This window comes from Macrobrachium nipponense, chromosome 1, assembly GCF_015104395.2.
Source record: "Macrobrachium nipponense isolate FS-2020 chromosome 1, ASM1510439v2, whole genome shotgun sequence".
Taxonomy (NCBI): domain Eukaryota; kingdom Metazoa; phylum Arthropoda; class Malacostraca; order Decapoda; family Palaemonidae; genus Macrobrachium; species Macrobrachium nipponense.
In genome coordinates this window covers 107,690,697-107,712,363 of record NC_087200.1, presented here as the reverse complement: position 1 = coordinate 107,712,363, position 21,667 = coordinate 107,690,697, and the positions used below count along the sequence as shown (strand labels likewise).

General features: G+C 41.6%; 1 protein-coding gene across 2 annotated transcripts in view; it reads left to right on the top strand.

Annotated features, from left to right (window-relative positions):
• The window catches only part of LOC135219537 (vam6/Vps39-like protein), a 405,404-nt gene that overhangs the window by 201,092 nt on the left and 182,645 nt on the right, over window positions 1-21,667 (top strand). For both annotated transcript variants that reach the window (XM_064256380.1, XM_064256379.1), the window contains exon 8: window positions 14,933-15,068. In XM_064256380.1, coding sequence (XP_064112450.1) covers window positions 14,933-15,068 — 136 coding nt within the window. The remainder of the gene's footprint in view (window positions 1-14,932; window positions 15,069-21,667) is intronic.

Below are 21,667 nucleotides of genomic sequence, written 5' to 3'. Positions count from 1 at the left end.
TCCCTTTGCATAACCCTTCTACCTGCATGACTCGCTCACACTCCCCACATATACTTTTTCCAAACCAGGCTAGATGCTTGTGTTGATCCCGCTGCCGGATTAGGTTATAAGAATGCACATTTGTATATAGTTATTATCGCTATTAAGTATTGTTTTAAGTATAGTATAATACTTTGATTGGTCTACATGACATATAATTGTGACCAATGAGTTAATAATGTGTACAATTCAGTATTGAACAAATTAATACTGTTATGGTTAAGGATATATTAAGAAATAATATGTACAATTTCAATATTGTACAAGTCAATACTGTTATTGTTAAGTATATATTAAGAAATTGTTTCTCACAATTATTGAGTTAGTAGTTTAAGTTATAATGTTAAGATTAAATAGTAAACTATTCATGACTCTTTATTCTGAATATCATTAACCTGGTTTTACATGTAATTTTATACTAAAAACTTGCATAGCATTCTCTGGTATACTTTCATCGGGCCGCCGACCACAGGTCGACACCAGAATGGATTTTGACATGGAAAAATCTATTTCTGGGGAAGACCTGTGTCGCCCGATGAACCCTAACCCTATTAACATTCTCTTCCCACCCTGACTAATCCAAGTTTATAGAACTAATCAGGAATGAAGATGGCGCATGGGTAGTAGTAGTAGTGGCGAGCGAGGACGAGTAGTGGGATTTCGTTGTAGCGGCTCCCACCAAAGAGAGAGATTTTGAAGAGAATCTTCTAAATGGCAGAAGTCCTGTGGTTTGTGGTAACACAGCGCCCCTATACTATACCGACACCCTTTGGGTGATCGTGCTGGGGGTAGTAACCTCAGCATAACTATGTTAGCTTTTTTTCTGGTATATTTAGAGTTTATTTATACTAGAAAAATGAGTAACAGGGATTTTTCATCGGGCGACACAGGTCTTCCCCCAGAAATAGATTTTTCCTATGTCAAAATCCCTTTTCTCTCTCTCTCTCTCTCTCTCATGCAATCTCGTCTCTCTCTATCTCTCTCTCTCTCTCTCCCCTACAGAGTGTGATGGGTTTTTTTATAATAAATAATGATTTACCAATTTTTAAATATTAATATTAATGTATACACATTAATATCAATTCATTAAAGATACTAAAAGTGAATTAGTGAGTAGAATTTTAGTTTATAAATTTGAAAAAGTTATGTAAGAATGAAGGAAATCCCAGTCTTCTCTCTCTAACTCCAGGTACTAAAGCTGTCAAATATATCAAGTAGTGGGACCGGAGAGGGAGGAGTTGTTGTGTTGTTGCCACCCAAGTGTTCATCCAATATATATATATATAATATATTATATATATATATATATATAGATATATATATATATATATATATATATATATATATATATATATATATATATCTCTGGGAAGGATATGGAAAATACAAACTTATACTACAGTAAAAATATAAAATGGTCAGAAATAAATGAGAATTAAACAAGATTGTAACATTTTCGAAGTGATGACATAAGGGTAAATACGGAGAATACTATATATATTAGAGAAATAGTGGAAAAAAAGTGGAAAAATATATACCGAAGAAAAAAAGTAAACATCTGTCATGCATACCAAGAGACAGAAGTATCTTGTTCCAGAAAATCAGAAAGTGGGACAAAAAAGGTCAAAATTGCAAAAGAAAAAAATGCAATGCGGAAATTTATAGAACTAAAAATAGTAAGATAGAACACGCAGAACAAAAGATTATACAATCAAAATAAAATGAAAAATGAATGGCTTGGAAGAAAAAACCTAGTAAAATATCAAGCAAAACCCCAAACTATTATACTTCGTACGCAAAAAAGATGAATAAAAGAAGAATAGAAATAGGCCCTCTAAGAATTGAAGGGAGATTAACGAATGAAAAAAAGGAAATATGCAACATATTGGCAGAACGATATAAGAGAGAATTCACCCCTAGAATTGATAATGAAGATAATGATACAGAAGTAAGGGACAAAAATAGTGAATATTTAGCTGACATAGATATTAATGAAGCTGATATTGTGCAGGCTATTAATGAAATTAAAAATGGAGCTGCTGCAGGTCCTGATGGTGTTCCTGCTATTTTGTTAAAGAAAGTATAGTTCATTCTATTGCAAATGCCACTTGCAAATATTATTAAGACAAAGTTTGTAGATACAGGCAAGATTTATGATGAGCACAAATTAGCTTATATTACCCCTACTTTCAAAAGGGATCAAGACTAGAGGCAAAGTAATTATCGAGCTGTGAGTCTAACATCACATATTATGAAAGTGTATGGAAGGGTAATGAAGAAAAATATTATGAAACATTTAATAAAAAATAATTTGTTTAATATAGGACAACAGGGTTTCGTACCCGGAAAAAGTACACAAACCCAACTGTTATTCCACCGTGAGAACATATACAAAAATATGAAAAGCGGAAATGAAACAGATGTGTTTTATCAGACTTTGCAAAAGGTTTTGACAAGGTAGACCATAATATATTAGCGAAGAAAATTAGAAAAACACAATATCGTGGATAAAGTAGGAAGATGGTTAAAAGAATTTTACACAACAGAAAACAGATAGTTATAGCAAACGATGAGAAATCGGATGAAGCTAAGGTAATATCCGGTGTGCCACAAGGTATGGTGTTAGCTGCATTACTGTTTGTTATTATGATTGCAGACATAGACAGCAATGTTAAGGATTCGGTAGTGAGTAGTTTCTCCGATGACACAAGAATAAGTAGAGAAATTACTTGTGATGAAGGTATGAACGCACTACAAAGAGACCTTAACAAAGTAATATGATTGGGCAGAGGTAAATAGGATGGTATTTAACTCTGATAAATTTGAATCAATAAATTATATGGGAGACGAGAGAAGGAAAGCTATATGCATATTAGGGCGACTAATAATGAGACACTCACAAATAAGGAAGCAGTTAAAAGACCTTGGTGTGATGATGAATAGGAACATGTTATGCAATGATCAAATAGCAATTCTATTGGCAAAATGTAAAGCAAAAATGGGAATGTTGTTACGGCACTTCAGAACAAGAAAAGCTGAACACATGATTATGCTTTATAAAACATATGTTCATAGTCCACTTGAATATTGCAATATGATATGGTATGGTACCCACACTATCAAAAGGATATTGCACAAATAGAGAGTGTACAAAGGTCCTTTACAGCTAGAATAGAAGTTAAGGACCTTGACTATTGGGAAAGACTACAATCATTAGAATTATATAGTCTAGAAAGGAGAAGAGAACGCTACATGATAATTCAGGCATGGAATCAGATAGAAGGAATAGCCGAAAACATCATGGAGCTAAAAATATCAGAAAGAGCAAGCAGATGTAGATTAATAGTGCCCAAAACTGTACCACGAAAAATAAGGAAAGCACACAGGACATTAATCCACTATGCACCAGCATCGATAATGCAGCGTCTATTCAATGCGTTGCCAGCTCATCTGAGGAATATATCAGGAGTGAGCGTAGATGTGTTTAAGAATAAGCTTGACAAATATCTAAGCTGCATCCCAGACCCTCCAAGATTGGAAGATGCAAAATATACCGGAAGATGCATTAGCAACTCTCTGGTAGACATTAGAGGTGCCTCACACTGAGGGACCTTGGGCAACCCGAACAAGATGTAAGGTCTGTAAGGTAAGGTCTCATTTACTGAGACTCGAGAATTTTTATAGTACATGTACTGTTTCTTTTTAATACTTTCAAATAATAATAATAATAGTATTAATATAACTGTAATTACAAAATTCATATTATGTAATAGTATTTTAAAGAAATACAATAATCTATCCATTCCACTCTTTTAATTAAGGATAACTCTCTCTCTCTCTCTCTCTCTCTCTCTCTCTCTCTCTCTCTCTCTCTCTCTCTCTCTATCGCTTCTCTCTCTCTGCTCTCTCTTTTGCCACACAGGATATGTATGTCATAGTGGTAACTCCCTCCCTCTTTTTCGCTGGAAGCGATATAAGTATTTTCTGAGAGAACAGAGAGATAAACACACACTCTCTCTCTCTTTACTGAGATAAAAGAATTTTTATGGTACTAGTATGTAAAATGTTTATTGATATTTTCTGTTGTTGTTAATAATAATAATAATAATAATAATAATAATAATAATAATAAAACTGTAATTACAAAATTCTTATGTGGTAGTATTTTAAAGAGATAAAAATGTCTTTTCCATTTCACTTACGTAAGGATAACTCCTCTCTCTTACTGAGATAAGAGAATTTTCATGGTAGAGAATTTTCATGGTAATGCATGTGTTTATTAATATTTTTCAAATAATAATAATAATAATAATAATAATAATAATAATAACAATAAGATAACTAATTTCAAATGAAAATTCTTCCCTTTGTCTTTTTCTGTATCAATTTCCCTACCTTCATATGTGAGTATTTTAAATGCAATAATCTTCTTTCCATTTCACTCTTTTAAATACTGTAAGGACAATCTCTCTCTCTCTCTCTCTCTTCTCTCTCTCTCTCTCTCTGCTGCAAGTGTTAGAAGTACGTATGTATGTATATATGTATATACTGTTAAGGGTACTAATGTTTAGGATTACTTTGAATTTATTTATCTTTTCGGGTTCTCAGCTCGGTGTCGTGCTGCGCGAAATATCCTTTAATCTATTATTTCTAGGGTAAATGTACTAACACATACCAGAGAATAAATAAATAAAGAAAAAAGGTCAGTATAACTGACTCGCTCACCCTCCAAGAGGGTGTCGGTATGAACACTATGGCGAGTGAGACCACTACCACGAGCAAATGCCAATAGAAATCTCCCACTACAAAAGCAAAATCCCTCCAAGAGGAGAGCGACCCACAGAGTGGGCAGCAACTACTACTACTACTCCATCCCATGCTGCCGATGCTGCGCCTCTGGTGGCCATCCTTTTCAGTTAGCGCACACGATCACACGTGCCCTTTTTTACTCGGTGTTTTTTGTGCCCTTTTCGTTGGATTTATTTGACCCTGGAGCGTGCAGCCATCGCAGCAGCTAATGTTAAGTACTCAGTGTTTATTGCTATTTGGTTTTTTCCGGCCCTGAGCCCGTATTTGCCGTTTTTTTTAGGTATAAATACGAACTCTAGGTCGGAATGCATGGCAGCATGGTCTGGCCTCGCCCGTGGTGGGTTTCGTTCTTGGTCACCATACCAGAACATCCCCATTACTTATGTACGCTCTATTTCTATTATCCGCTTGTTTAGGGTACTGTCTACACGGTTTTGTCATGCTTGCATGTCTTTTACCTTATGTAGGCTCCTTCCATCCAGACCCTAGCCACGGCTCTTAGTATCGGCCTCGGCTAGCTTTGAGTGGTAGACTTGCCTTCGGTTAGTCGTACACTCCTGGATTTTTTCTCCATACTATGTTGTTTTCTTTCTTTCATTATTATTCATTTGATTTATTTATATCATATTTGTTTTGGTTAGTTAGGCGTCTGGCTTGCTTAGCCTAGTTATGGCCCCATTGGGCCTATATGCTACCGCTCTTCAGTTCGGTTGCTTCCCGATAGCATCTCTCTGATCAGTTGGTTATGTTTCTAGGCTTAGTTGTCTTTCGTTGGTTCTTACCGCCCCGTGGTCACTACGTGATCACGAGGCAGCCAGACGCCTGTCCAGTCACCTTCCCCCCCTCCCGCTCTTCTATAGAGTCGGGGGGGTGGGTCGGTCTGCCCATGCTCGCTCCGCATACCCGAGCCTGCCTCCCTTTCTCCCCCCAGGCGGAGGGATAGTAGGGACGGGACAGACCCCCAGACTGGACTCGACCTCTCCGGCTTCTCGGTCCGGCCGGATGGTAAGGTGGGGGGGGACTGGCCTTTCCCTTCCCTCCGTTGCTACCCCGTCGCTCCGTTACTAGCCCGAGTCTTGTATGTCCTCTCGCTCTTTCCCACCTTACTAGGGCTCCTTTACCACCGGAGACCTGGCATCCAGCGGAAAGGTGCTGATCCACCCAGCAGGGTGGACCGGAGCATACAGTTGGTCCCTTCTAACCACTCCGTCTCGCTGAGTTACAACACTCCGCCACGCACGGGACTTAGTCCGGTACGTCGAGTTTTTAGTTTAAGATCTTTATGTTAAACTAGTATTTTATCTTATACTTAACGTACCCCCCCCCCTTACCACCTCCCTTACCTGTCTCACCGGGATCTCCTCCGGGGTTATAGCCTATTCAGGCGATAAGGGAGGGGTTATGCCCAAATTTTTTCCGAGCTCCGGCATGCAACGGAGTTCTTCTGTCCTTTAGCCTGTAAGTGATAGTTCTTTAAGATACTCAGTGTCTTTTCACTTACAGACCAACCAACTGTGAGCATCCGGGGATGCGCCGCCACAATTCAGGAACCCATGTGGACACGAAGTTTGCCGTCCCCATGCTCCATGTGCGACTCCGCACTGGGACATCCAGGTCTGGTACCACGGAACGTGTTGTACCATCTGTTTAACAACCGATCTGGTGAGCCAGCTCTTAAGACGGGGTGGTAAGTTATTCCAACTCCGGTAACTGGTCCTCATTGGTTTATAGTGCTTAAGTCTTTACATTAATCACCCTAACTTAAGATAAAATTTAAGGGGTCTTATAGCCCCTATAAAATTTTAAGTTAAGCTTTAAATTGGTTTTAGTTTTAAGTTATTCTTAAAATCTAATCAATACCCTCTCTTCCAGGCTCCGGCTGTGAGGGATACCGCACTGGCAACCCTGCGGGCCTGTGGTCGGGCGGTTTTGGGAAGAAACGCCGCCAAGGGTATGCCCTACAATCCTTGAAGAGTTGGCGGTACTAATCTTCCCCGGAGCAAGCTACAGGCTACGTCGACCCAGCAGAGGCGGCCAAGACTATCGCTTTCATCCAGCAACAGCTGCTGCCTCGTTGACGGACCAAGGTGCCAGGACATCTCCTCGGAAGTCGCGAGCTTGATATCAATGTGGAACCTATGGTAGGTGTAGACGACCTGTTGGTCGAGGTAAGTACGTTGGACACCCAAGGGATGCCCTTGGGTGCAACTGGTTCTTCTACCCCTGCAACCTCTCCATCCTTCCAAGGCTTTACAGGTAATGAACTGTATACTTCTCCTGACGCTTCAGTTAGACCCAAGGTCAAGGGTCAAACAGTGAAAACCTTGACGAAGACGTCGTCGTCGTCTAAGAAGACGGCTCGGCGTCATCTTCCTCCTCGTGTAAGTCTCCGGCTAAAAACCCCGGAGCAGAGAGATCTAAAGCTTCTGGGTCCGGCTCTAAGTCCTCGAGGAGTAGATCCTCCAGGGAGAGATCTCACACTCCAGCGGAATCGTCAGTTCCGCTACCCTTGGTTCCAATTCAGAGCCACCCTTCCACCTCCGCAGCAGCTCCGGCTTTGGACTCCAACGCTGGTCTGTTACAACAAGTAGGTGATCTGGTTGGGTCTCTGAAAAATAGCATGGAACAAATGATCTCTCGGTTGTCTGATAGGATTACCTCTCAGGACAACATTATAGCCGGACTGAGCCAAGCTCCTCTAGCCTCTCCTCCACCTTTCAACACACAGGTGGAGCCCAGCTTCCCCCGTATGACTCTCTACCCTCCGTTCTCAATGAACAACCTTGGAGGAGTAGCGTCATACGCCCCCTTCCAGGACGGGCTTATCTCTATCCCGGAATGTGGAACTCGGAGGATTGAGGACTTCGAGTTCTACCCGGAAGACCTTCAGCCTCCGTTCATCGGCTACGCCAGGCTCACCGCCTCAGCCATGACTCGCGATGATAAAGTACAAAGGAGACAGTCCTCTATTCACGTGACCAGGCTCAGAGAGAATGGCTCAGGTGTCTAGAGGGACATGGATTGTTCCAACACGAAAATCCAACCTTTTAAAAGTCCGTTTACGATCTTTACGATGGAAGAGAGTACTCCGCTCCCTTTCTTGACAAAGATCGCGACAACTACTATTCCAGCAGCCCAGAAGGGGGATTCCATGCCTCAACTGAAGGAAGCAGATCCTACATCTCCTTTACTTCCTTCAGCCGGTGAATTGTGGGAAGATTTACCTAACACCTTCTCAGCTGGCAAACTCAAACCAGACTGTGCTATGGAAGCAGTTTGGTGAGAAGCTCCTAGGCTTCCAGATAGCCTTATTCAGGCTGAATCGATGCTAAGTCACGGTTAGCCAGATTCTATTAATTCCATGGCTATGACCGAGGTGGCTACCATTGCCTATGGGTCGGAGCCACTCTTCAAGCTTTCTTACCAAATCTTTGACTCAAACGGTGCAGTCCGGATATGTTTGAGTTCGCCACTGCCAGGACGAATTGTAGGAAAGCATGTCCTACAAGAAGCGACAATTCGACACAAGCCGAATAAGTTGCTTATGTCAAGCATCTGGGGAGCTGACCTCTTCCCAGATGCGATGGTGAAGGAGGTTCATCAGAGCTACAGAGACTGAACCAGAGCCTAAAGACCGTTTGGGGTCTTACGGCCAAAAGACGACAGGATCAAGCCGGTAAGGGTAAGGCTCAAAGGAAACCTAGACGTTTCCAGCCCTACCAAAAGAAGCAGCCACGCTTTGCTCAGCAAGTTCCGGCTGTTCCCTTAGTGCAAACAGCCCAACCTTCCACCTCAAAGGAACTCAGTCGCAGCCTATTTATGTTATCTCCCCTCAGCCTCAGCCCTCCACCTCTTAGCCCTCTCTCCAGCCTACAACCAGGTCTTCGAGGGTCAAGCTTCACAGAAGTATGACCGCTGGGTAAGGGAGGCAGAGGTAGCGATCCTTTCGTGGGAGAGGATCGGGAGGTCCCTTAATAGGGGAAAACATTTCAGGGGAGGCGAGGAGGCTACCAGAACCAATGACGAAACTTCAGGTAGGAGGGAGGCTGTTTCACTTTCGCCACCGGTGGAACTTCAGCAAGTGGGCTCAGAGCATTGTGTCAAAAGGCCTGGGTTGGAGGCTGGTTAGAGAAACCCACCCCCATCCAGAACTTTCCGCCAACTTCCTTCCAAGGAATTGACGGATGTATGCGGAGGATCTCCTTCAGAAAGGAGCTATAGCGAGAGTCAAAAGGTTAAAATTTCAAGGACGCTTGTTCAGCGTGCCAAAGAAAGGCTCACAAAAAAGAAGGGTAATCTTAGACTTGTCCCGCTTAAACTTAGCCATTCGCTGCGACAAGTTCAAGATGCTCACGATCTCGCAGGTGCGGACCTTACTTCCCCGTGGGGCCGTCACCACCTCTATCGATCTTACCGACGCTTACTATCATATCCCTATGCAAGGCACTTCCGTCCGTATCTGGGCTTCAAGATAGGAGACCAGACATTCTCCTTCAAGGTAGTCCTTTCGGGCTCAACGTAGCACCCAGGGTGTTTACGAAGCTGGCGGAAGTAGTAGTTCAACAACTAAGATCGCAAGGGTTATGGTATAGCGTATCTCGACGATTGGTTGATCTGGGCTTCAACAGTCGAGGAATGCAACAGAGCAACACTGAAAGTGATTCAGTTCCTGGAATATCTAGGCTTCAAGATAAACAGGACCAAGTCAAGACTCACTCCAGAGTCAAACTTTCAGTGGCTAGGCATTCAATGGAATCTATCCTCCATACTCTGTCGATTCCATCAACCAAGAGGAAGGAAATAGCGAAGTCAGTCAAGCAATTTCTGAGTCACAAACTGGCATCAAGAAGAACTCAGGAAAGGATCCTGGGTTCACTCCAGTTTGCATCAGTGACGAAACATCCTAATGAAAGCCAAACTGAAAGACCTAACCAGAATCTGGCGCTACACGAGCAAATGTCACGGTCCAGGGACAAATTATCCTCAGTTCCCTCTGATTCTAAAGAATCGAACTCCGGACCGTGGGCGGCAAAAGTTCAAGAACTTGTCGGTGTCAGTGCCCCTTCAGTTTCCCTCCACCAGGGATCACCCATCCGCAACGGACGCTTCATTAAGCGGGTTGGGGCGAGGATCATTCCCAGTTCAAGAAAGTTCAAGGAACGTAGGTCCACCTCAGTTTCCGCTTTCCCCCCCTTTTTTTTTTTTTTTTTTTTTCTCCAACCCCCAGCAGTTCCATATAAAACGTACTCGGCAAGCAATGGCAGTGTTCTTGACTCTAAAAGTTAAGCGTCCGCCAAAGTGCTCCCACGTAAAGCTAGTCCTGGACAGCGCAGTGGTAGTACATTGTATAAACAGAGGAGGCTCCAAGTCACGTCATCTAAATCATGTCATGGTAGCCATCTTCTCCCTGGCGGACAAGTTCAGTTGGCATCTCTCCTCCACTCATATAGCTGGAGTGAGGAACGTCATAGCAGATGCCTCTATCCCGATCAGTACCTCTAGAGTCGGAATGGTCACTGGACAACGTTTTCGTTCCAATGGATTCTTCAGAGAGTTCCAGGTCTACAGGTGGATCTCTTCGCATCTCAAGCGAATCACAAACTCCCATGTTATGTGGCCCCCAACCTGGACCCTCTGGCCTATGCCACGGACGCCCTGGCTCTAGACTGGAACAACTGGTGAGAAGATTTATGTCTTTCCTCCAGTGAATCTTCTCATGAAGGTGTTAAACAAACTCAGGACATTCAAGGGTCAAGTGGCTCTAGTAGCCCCAGACGGCCCGAAGAGCAATTGGTACCCTCTAATTCTGGAACTGGGTCTTCGCCCTCTTCGGATTCCCAATCCCAGGCTCTCCCAGTCAGTACAAACGAAGACTGTGTTCGCTTCCTCAGGGATTCTCAAACCCTAACTTTATGGATTTCATGAAGTTTGCAGCAAAAAGGGATGCGAATATTGACCCGCAAAATATTCTCTTTTTGGAATCCGATAAAAGGGATTCAACTTTGAGACAGTATGATGCTGCTGTCAAAAAGTTAGCAACCTTCCTGAGAGAATCGGATATTAGGATCATGACAATCAATTCAGCTATATCCTTTTTCAGATCCTTATTTGAAAAAGGTCTTAGCAGCTAGCACCATTACGACAAACAAGTCAGCCTTGAAAAAGATTTTTCAATTTGGTTTCAACATAGACTTGACCAGATTTCCTACTTTCTCGGTCTATTCCCAAGGGCCCCGTTGTTTTTGCTAAGACTTAGACCTTTTCTGTAAGGCCTACGTCAGTATCATGGGTTCGTTAAACGATGTTCTAAAGCTGGCTTCAGAAACCAATAATGACACATGCTCGTTTATAATGCTCTTAAGAAAAACTCTATTTTTATTAAGCTTGGCCTCAGGAGCTAGGATTTCAGAACTGTCGGCTTTATCCAGAGATCCGGATCATATCCAGTTCCTTCCCACAGGGGAAGTGCTACTTTCTCCGGAACGTAGCTTTATAGCTAAGAATGAAGATCCTTTGATTAGGTGGGAACCATGGAAGGTTCTACCCCTTCCACAAGATGTATCTCTTTGCCCGGTTTTCAACCTTACGAGCCTTTCTGTCTAGGACCTCCTCATCCTCATCGGGTCCTCTCTTTAAGAGAGAAAAAGGTGGTACTTTATCTATTAAAGGCATCAGGCAACAAATCCTGTACTTCATTAAACAAGCCAATCCTGACTCTTTCCCAAAAGTACATGATGTCAGGGCAGTAGTCCACCTCAATTAACTTATTTCCAACATATGAACTGTCGATGAGTTTTGAAAAAGTATACTGGATGGAAATCGCCGACAGTGTTCAAACGTCATTACTTAAAGTCCTTGGAAGCTCTGAAATTTTCAGCAGTAGCAGCGGGTAACATAGTTTTCCCCTGACTCCCCACCTAATCTTAGTAGAAGAACCAGTCCTCCTTTCTACCTGCCTCACCCAACAGTTCGTCTATTCCTGCCTTGTTCATCTACGGTCACCTTGTGTCTTAGCTGCTTTGATGATAATGTAGTGGGTGTCCCTTATTTTTTTGCTAGGGGCACTCACAATTGATTATGGATTTTGATCTCTTGGATGTCATCCCCTTATTTTTATGCTAGGGGATACATCTTATTTATAATGGTTACGGGTTTTGTATATAAGTTATATACATTCCTTTATATATTTTTATTGTTGAGTTTGTTTTGTTCAACGTATTATGCTAATTGCTCTGGATTTCTGATACATAGCCTTACACAGATACCAGTTTTGTACATATATGCCTTATTACCCCTGTATATATGTAAATACCGTAAGTTAAGAAATATTATTAGAATTAAGTGTAATTTAAGCAATATTTCTATTTTTTGGTATCATTGTGTATATGTATCCTTATTAGCAATTATATTCTTTTAATTTTATTTTACCTTTATTTGAGACTTCTTTATTTTGTTATTTTATTTTACAATCTTGTGCTATTTCTCTGGTGCGATTTCGCGCAGCGACACGAGCTGAGCCCAGAAAAGGGATTTTGACGTAAGGAAAAATCTATTTCTGGGCGATTGGCTCGTGTCGCCAGCGAAATCCCGCCCCTACCCATCCCATCGCCAAGATTGTCTGCTAACTTCAGGATGGCCACCAGAGGCGCAGCAGTCGGCAGCATGGATGGAGTAGTAGTAGTAGTTGCTGCCCACTCTGTGGGTCGGCTCTCCTCTTGGAGGGATTTTGTAGTGGGAGATTTCTATTGGCATTTGGCTCGTGGTAGTGGTCTCACTCGCCATAGTGTTCATACCGACACCCTCTTGGAGGGTGAGCGAGTCAGTTATACTGACCTTTTTTCTTTATTTATTTATTCTCTGGTATGTGTTAGTACATTTACCCTAGAAATAATAGATTAAAGGATATTTCGCTGGCGACACGAGCCAATCGCCCAGAAATAGATTTTTCCTTACGTCAAAATCCCTTAATACAGTCTCTAAGATTAATACATTAATATTATGATAATTTAAGGTAAATTTGATGTAGGATGTTACATAAGGTTTACATTTGGTGTTTCTGTTTCTTCCCTTCTTTTATCTCTCTCTCTCTCTCTCTCTCTTCTCTCTCTCTCTCTCTATCTCTCTCTCTCTCTCTCTCTCGTCCTCTCTCTCTCTCTCTCCTCTCTCTCCATCCATCTTCTCTCTCTCTCTCTCTCCCTCCCTGTCTCTTCTCTCTCTCGTCTCTCTCACAAAAGAATTGATATCAGCAAACAATAATTGTATCATATCCTCTCTTTCTCTTTTCTGTGGAAAAGATATATGTATTTATGGGAGGGGAAATAAGTGTTGCCTATAGAAGTTCATTTCAATCTATTGATATTGTAAGGAGTTATTCTCTCTCTCTCTCTCTCTCTATTCGCGGGTTTGAGCTATTCGCAGGGGTGCCTGGTGAGAATACGGGGGAATACTGTAAATTACTTCACTGTATCCAATAATATTGTATGTATTCTCATATTATTGTATTATAAAATACTATGGCAAATCTAAGCCAGTATTCTGCGGAGCGGCCAATGTTTTGGTTTGAAATCAGCTGATGGTGAATACGAGTTTGTTTCGCCATTTTTAACACAATTCCGAGCAAATTTTCTTGCTTCTAGTTAGCATAAACAAATATCTAGATATTTGACTTATATGAGACAAGGTTATTTTTCCTTATATGACATGTTTTTAGGTGGAAATATGAATTGAATATTTCTCGTTGTGATTGTGAATTTTTTTTTTTTTTTTTTTTAACAGATTACGTTGGCGGCATGTTTATTGCGTAAAAAAATTATGTGATTCCTTTCGCAATTTTCCTTTATATCATCGTTATACGAACTTTACGTTATTTATCTTATATCGGCGGGAAACCAACAGTAAAATGTGTTCTTTCAAGCACAATAGATTTTATTAAAATTAGTTTATCTCAATTTTATCTACGGTTGTGTTTGATGGCATACATTTACTGGAGTTTTATCCTTGTTGCCGATGCACAATAATAGTCATTAGCAGCTTGAACAGTTCTCTCAGCTTCAGTTATAACTAGGTTTAAATTTAACATTATATTTCCCGATTGATCTTTGATCTATATTGATCTTTGATCTATAGCGAATAAAGTTATTACATTAAGATATCTCAGTTCTATTCTACATAACGCCATTTATAACAACTACGGTAATAGTTTACTATAGTAGGATGATTGAAATACAAGCCTAACGGATGTTATTCAATTCGGTTGTACTTAGAAAAAAAGAAAAAAAAAGTTGTTTCTCGTTTGGTTGTTCATGACTGTACACGTTTACACAACGAGTATAATGTTAAAACCATACTCTCATCATTCTCTTTTGCTGCTTTTGAACTTATGTAACTAGAAGATGGGATAAAGTTAGGCTATTGTAATTTGGTCTCTCATAAAATCGGATTATTGTAACTTGAACACTACAGCTACCTGTACACTGTATAAAACCTTATTATATCTTTACATACTCTAGACACCCAAAGGATTAAAGCTAGACTTTTCCACTTTACAATATACGTAGTGGCTTGGCATCATCTCTAATGACTTATTGTGCAATTGGTAGCTATCAAGTGTCTAGGTTACTAAATGTGCATAATTCATGCAAGTAATACAGAGTTGTCTTGTCAGAAATATCAGATATTTTTGCTACTTTTAATGAGCAACATCCAGGATATATGAACTAGTGAGAAGTAGGAAGTTTCTGAAAGTCTTGAAACCTGTTGGTTCATATTACCAATTTTACTGTTTCCAGTTAAACAAGAATGATGAAACATTGTATTTTGCCTCTTGTTTAAATAGGAAATCTGCATGTAGTAGAGACTTACAAAATTTTGAGTGGTACAATGAGTGTAATGAGTGGAATTTTAAATTAGTACAATATTTTACTGTGATTGCCTACTCTCAGCCCATCCAGTAAACATGAAGAGGTCTGTGTATTCTATAGTGAAGTTAGTATAACATGATTATAATCAGTGACATATTTTTAACCATAAATGGCTTTAATTTAGCACACTTATTGTTGATGAAAGGTCATTTATCTCATTTCAGGAAGTCTTGAAGGAGCCAAAGGAAGTCAAAGAACAGATGGTGCTTCATGTGAAGCACATGCAAGCATTCTATTTCTTTCAGCATAAACAGTTTAAGGATTCCATGAATCTCTTTTTGGAAGTGAATCGCGATTCTGGTAAGTTAGAAAAATGTGCTTTACAGTGCTACAGTTTATGTGCTTTTATATATACTAATATCTGAACATTCATTATTATTATTGTTATACTAGTTTACCAATACATACTGTCAAAAATGGTACTATTTGAGATGGTTGCGGTTGCAATACCCAACCCTAAGGACCTTTTGTAACAAGGCAAGGCTTGGAAAGGTACCTGCATTCTACATGCTTATACTGTATAGGGACTATTGGTTTGATAGGATGGACCTGGGCTCAACATAATCTCTTATTATTGCATGGAAAAATATGGATACATTTTATTTTACTTATTACGTATTATTATTATTGCAATATCTCAGAAAGAGACCCTCTCTGAGGTAAATTACATTGAAAAGAAAGCACTCTCTATGCTTTTGAGCTTCTATAGCAGCATTAATTCCTTTATTAATGCAGTTTGCTTCCCTGTGGATGTCGTTGATATCAGGAGGGAAGCAAACTGCATTATTGAAAGAATTCATGCTGCCAAAGAAGCTGTGCACCTTCTCAAGATTATGGGAGACTACAATGTTGGCTACATCTACTGCAAATATAAATTTTGCCTTCTCAAATATGTAAGTTTCTTCATTTTAGCAGGTAAATCATACAGAAGCTGTCCAAAGTTCATTGATTATCTGGCGCATTGGTATTCGCTTGTTTCCATTGAATGAGGTGAATGGCACCAAGGGACATGCAGAGAGTATTTATACCTGAAAACAAGTTTACAAAAGAAGAGGGTAAATCCCAGGAGCTCTCCCGTTGACTATGAGTCTGGTTGACCGACATGGGTCTCAACTTGTGGCTTGAGGGGGTGGGTGGATGTATTGTTGTCTCAGGAGCACACCTCATTGTTCTCCAAATGGCGGTCAGCAGGTTTCCTGAGTAATATTTAGCGTAGGTTCCCACCATAGAATGGCAAGGGCCTACTTGGAAGAGGGTTGTTGGCTTTGTAGCTTTTTACATTGCAGTAGATGTAGCCAACATTGTAGTCTCCCATAATCTTGAGAAGGTGCACAGCTCTTTGGCAGCATCAATTCTTTCAATAATGCAGTTTGCTTCCCTCCTGATATCAACGACATCCATAGGGAAGCAAACTGCATTATTAAAGGAATTAATACTGCTACAGAAGCTGTGCACCTTCCCAAGATTATGGATGACTAAGATTTTGGCTGATGTTTTATCTGCCGTGCAGATAAAACAGCTGCCTTCAGTCTAATTAGGTGAGAGGCCTACCACAGGAACCTCAGCAAGATTCTTGGAAATCCAACAAGTTCCACTGTATTATGAGAAATCCTGTTGACAACATTAGGAGGGAAGCAAACCACATTATTGTAAGAATTAATACTGCTGTAGGTGCTGTGCACCTTCCCAAGATTATGAGCAACTGCTTTGTTGGCTACATCTACTGCAATGTAAAAACTCACAAAGCCAACAACCTTCATTGCTCCATAATTAACCAGTACCCAACACCAACTTACCAACTGGCTAAGACCTTAAATAAGATTTCAATTCCCTATTTCCCTAATGAACTTTACATTGCATCTTTTGTAGTGTTTTTTGACAAGCTACTCACTACTGGCAAGATATCGTCACGTCATTAGATGTAGAGTCTCTTCACCAACGTTCCTGTTGATGAGACCATATAGTTCATCTTTGACAAGGTCTACAGGGATGCATCATCCCTAACTCTAAAATATGCGGGAGGGTTGTGCCCCTCCAGAGGGCATAAGGACCATACAATCATTGTACAGGGGATACATGAATACAGAATACAAGAAGGACAAGGCAGCCCTGAAGATCATTTGGGCTCATGTACATAACCCCTGGCAAAGTCGACCTTACGGTCTATTATAAGAATTGGACTATGTACTGCCCAGTACCTCATGAAGGACAACCCCTCCATCAGCAGTGATCCCATGAAGAGGAGAGGAGTCATTTACCAAATACTGTGCCCCAAGAGTGGTTGCCACCATTCTTACATTGGTATGATAACGACTCGCCTTTCTAAGATGATTGCTGTCCATTTATATGAGGGTACAGTATACCAACACTGCATGAGGCAACATGGCAATGCCCCCCAATACCAACAGATTGTAAGGGATACCAGAATCCTCTACAGCGACATGAACACCACCGCCTCCACTATAAGGAGGCACTTGCCATTCTACGGTGGAAACCTATGGTAAATATTACTCAGAAAACCTCCTCCTGCTGACCACAGTCAGAAGGATAATGAGGTGCACCCCTAAGACAATGATACAGCCGCCCTTCTCCTCGAGCTGCAAGCAGAGCCCTCCAGTGCCAAACAATCAGCAGGATTATGACTAACCAATTAAAAATTGCCCCTTTCTTTTGTAATCCTGGGTATAAATACTCCCTGCATGCACCCCTGGTACCATTCACCCTCTTCAGTGGTAGCAAGTGACTAGCAATGTGCTGGATATAATAAAAGGGATTTTGACGTAAGGAAAAATCTATTTCTGGGCGATTGGCTCGTGTCGCCAGCGAAATATCCTTTAATCTATTATTTCTAGGGTAATGTACTAACACATACCAGAGAATAAATAAAATAAAGAAAAAGGTCAGTATAACTGACTCGCTCACTCAAGAGGGTGTCGGTATGAACACTAGGCGAGTGAGACCACTACCACGAGCCAAACAAATGCCAATAGAAATCTCCCACTACAAAAACCCTCCAGAGGAGAGCCGACCCACAGAGTGAGCAGCTCGTACTACTACTACTCCATCCCATGCTGCCGACTGCTGCGCCTCTGGTGGCCATCCTGAAGTTAGCAGACAATCTTGGGCGAAGGGATGGGTAGGGTGGGATTTCGCTGGCGACACGAGCCAATCGCCCAGCAATAGATTTTTCCTTACGTCAAAATCCCTTTTCTGGGCTCAGCTCGTGTCGCTTGCGCGCAATCGTACCAGAGAAATAGCACAAGATTGTAAACAAAAGTAATAAAATAAATCAGAATAGGTCTCAAATAAAAGAGAAAATAAATATAAAAAAAAAGAATATAATTGCTAAAAAGATACAAATACATAGTGATACAAAATTAGAAATATGCTTAAATTACACTTAATTCTAATCATGTTTCTTACATAAGTAATTTACATATGGTACAGAGGTAAAATGGTTACATGTAACAAAATGGTATCTGTGTAAAGGCAATGTATCAAAATATAATAGCAATTAAAATAATCAAATGAACAAATAATCAACAATGATAATATATAAGGAATGTATATGACTTAATATACACAAACCCGTAACCATTATAAAATAAGAGTATCCCTAGCATAAAAATAAGGGGGTAACATCCATGAGATCAATATCTATAATCATCTGTGAGTATCCCTAGCAAAAAAATATGGGGTACCCACTACATCATCATAAAAGCAGCTAAGACACAAGGTGATGTAAATGAAAAACGGCAGGAATAGACGAACTGTTGGGTGAGGCAGGTAGAAAGGAGGACTGAATCTTCTACTACAAATTAACTCGAGTCAGGGGAAACTATGTTACCCGCTGCTACTGCTGAAAATTTCAAAGCTTCCAAGGACTTAGGTAATGACGTTTGAACACTGTCGGCGATTTTCCATCCGGTATACTTTTTCAACTCATCGAAGTTCATGTGTTGGAAATAATTAATTGAGGTGGCTACTGCCCTGACATCATGTGCTTTCGGAAAAGAGTCAGGATTGGCTTGCTTAATAAAGTACAGGATTTGTTGCCTGATGCCTTTTAATGGATAAAGTTTCCACCTTTTTCCCTCTTAAAGAGGGGACCCGATGAGGATGAGGAGGTCCTTGACAGAAAGGCTCGTAGGTTGTAACTGGGCAAGAGATACATCTTGTGGAAGGGGTAGTACCTTCCAAGGTTCCCACCTCATCAAAGGATCTTCATTCTTTGCTAAAAAGCTACGTTCCGGAGAAAGTAGGACTTCCCCTGTGGGAAGGAATTGAATATGACCCGGATCTCTGGATAAAGCCGACAGTTCTGAAATTCTTGCTCCTGAAGCTAAGCTTAATAAAAACAGGGTTTTCCTTAAGAGCATTATAAACGAGCATGTGTCATTATCGGTTTCTGAAGCCAGTTTTAGAACATCGTTTAAGAACCATGAAACTGACGTAGGCCTTACAGAAGGTCTAAGTCTAGCACATGCCTTAGGAATAGACGAGAAGTAGGAATCCGTCAAGTCTATGTTGACCCAAATTGAAATATCTTTTTTCAGGCTGACTTGTTTGTCGTAATCGTGCTAGCTGCTAAACCTTTTTTTCAAATAAGGATCTGAAAAAGGATATAGCTGAATTAACTGTCATGATTCTAATATCGATTCTCTCAGGAAGATTGCTAAGTTTTTGACAGCAGCATCATACGTCTCAAAGTTGAATCCCTTTTATCGGATTCCAAGAAGAGAATATTCTGAGGGTCAATATTCGCATCTCTTTTTGCCGCAAACTTCATGAAGTCCATAAAGTTAGGGTTTTGAGAATCCCTGAGGAAGCGAACACAGTCTTCGTTTGTACTGACTGGGAGAGCCTGGGATTGGGGATCCGAAGAGGACGAAGGCCCAGCTCCAGAATTAGGGGATACCAATTGCTCTTCGGCCAGTCTGGGGCTACTAGAGCCACTTGACCCTTGAATGTCCTGAGTTTGTTTAAAACTTTCATGAGGAAGATTCACTGGAGGAAAAGACATAAATCTTCTTCCAGTTGTTCCAGTCTAGAGCCAGGGCGTCCGTGGCATAGGCCCAGAGGGTCCAGGTTGGGGGCTACATAACACGGCAGTTTGTGATTCGCTTGAGATGCGAAGAGATCCACTTGTAGCCCTGGAACTCTTTGAAGGATCCATTGGAACGAACTGTTGTCCAGTGACCATTCCGACTCTAGGGGCACTGATCGGGATAACGCGTCTGCTATGACGTTTCTCACTCCAGTATGTGAGTGGAGGAGAGATGCCAACTGAACTTGTCTGCCAGGGAGAAGATGGCTACCATGACATGATTTAGATGACGTGACCTTGGAGCCTCCCCTGTTTATACAATGTACTACCACTGCGCTGTCCAGAACTAGCTTTATGTGGGAGTACTTTGGTGGGCGCAACCTTTTTAGAGTCAAGAACACTGCCATTGCCTCCAGTACGTTTATATGGAACTGACTGAACTGAGGTGACCAAGTTCCTTGAACCTTTTGACCTGGGAATACCCTCCCCGCCCAACCCGCTAAGGACGCGTCTGTGTGGATGGTGATCCCTGGTGGAGGGAACTGAAGGGGTACTGACACTGACAAATTCTTGACTTTCGCCCACGGCCGAAGTCGATTCTTTAGAATCAGAGGGACTGAGGATAGTTGGCCCTGGACATGACATTTGCTCGTGAGCGCCAGATTCGGGTTAGGTTAGGTCTTTCAGTTTGGCTTTCATTAAGACGTTCGTCACTGATGCAAACTGGAGAGAACCCAGGATCCTCTCCTGAGCCCTCCTTGACGCCAGTTTGTGACTTAGAAATTGCTTGACTGACTTCGCTATTTCTTTCCTTTTGGTTGATGGAATCGACAGAGTATAGGGAGGATAGATTCCATTGAATGCCCAGCCACTGAAAGTTTGACTCTGGAGTGAGTCTTGACTTGGTCCTGTTTATCTTGAAGCCTAGATATTCCAGGAACTGAATCACTTTCAGTGTAGCTCTGTTGCATTCCTCGATTGTTGAAGCCCAGATCAACCAATCGTCGAGATACGCTACTACCATAATCCCTTGTGACCTGGAGTTGTTGCACTACCACTTCCGCTAGTTTCGTGAACACCCTGGGTGCCACGTTGAGTCCGAAGGGAACTACCTTGAAGGAGAATGCCTGGTCTCCTATCTTGAAAACCAGATCCGGACGGAAGTGTCTTGGCAATAGGGATATGATAGTAGGCGTCTGTAAGATCGATAGAGGTGGTGACGGCCCCACGGGGAAGTAAGGTCCGCCCGGCACCTGCGAGATCGTGAGCATCTTGAACTTGTCGCAGCGAATGGCTAAGTTTTAAGCGGGACAAGTCTAAGATTACCCTTCTTTTTTGTGAGCCTTTCTTTGGCACGCTGAACAAGCGACCTTGAATTTTAATCTCTTGACTCTCGCTATAGCTCCTTTCTGAAGGACGGTCCTCTGCGTACTCTGTCAATTCCTTGGAAGGAAGCTGACGGAAAGGTCTGGATGAGGTGGGTTCGTAACAACCAGCTCCAACCAGCCTTTTGACACTATGCTCTGAGCCCATTCGCTGAAGTTCCACCGGTGGCGAAAGTGAAACAGCCTCCCTCCTACCTGAAGTTCTTCATTGGTTCTGGTAACCACCTCGACCTCCTCTGAAGTGCTTTTCCCCTATTAAAGGGGCCTCCCGACCCTCTCCCACGAAAGGAACGCTTACCTCTGCCTCCCTTACCCGACGCGGTCATACTTCTGTGAAGCTTGACTCTCGAAGGCTTGATTGTAAGCTGGAGAGATGGCGTAAGAGGTGGAGGGCTGAGGCTGAGGGGATATCACATAAATTGGTTGTGATTGAGCTTAGAAGTGGAAGGTTAGGCTGTTTGCACTAA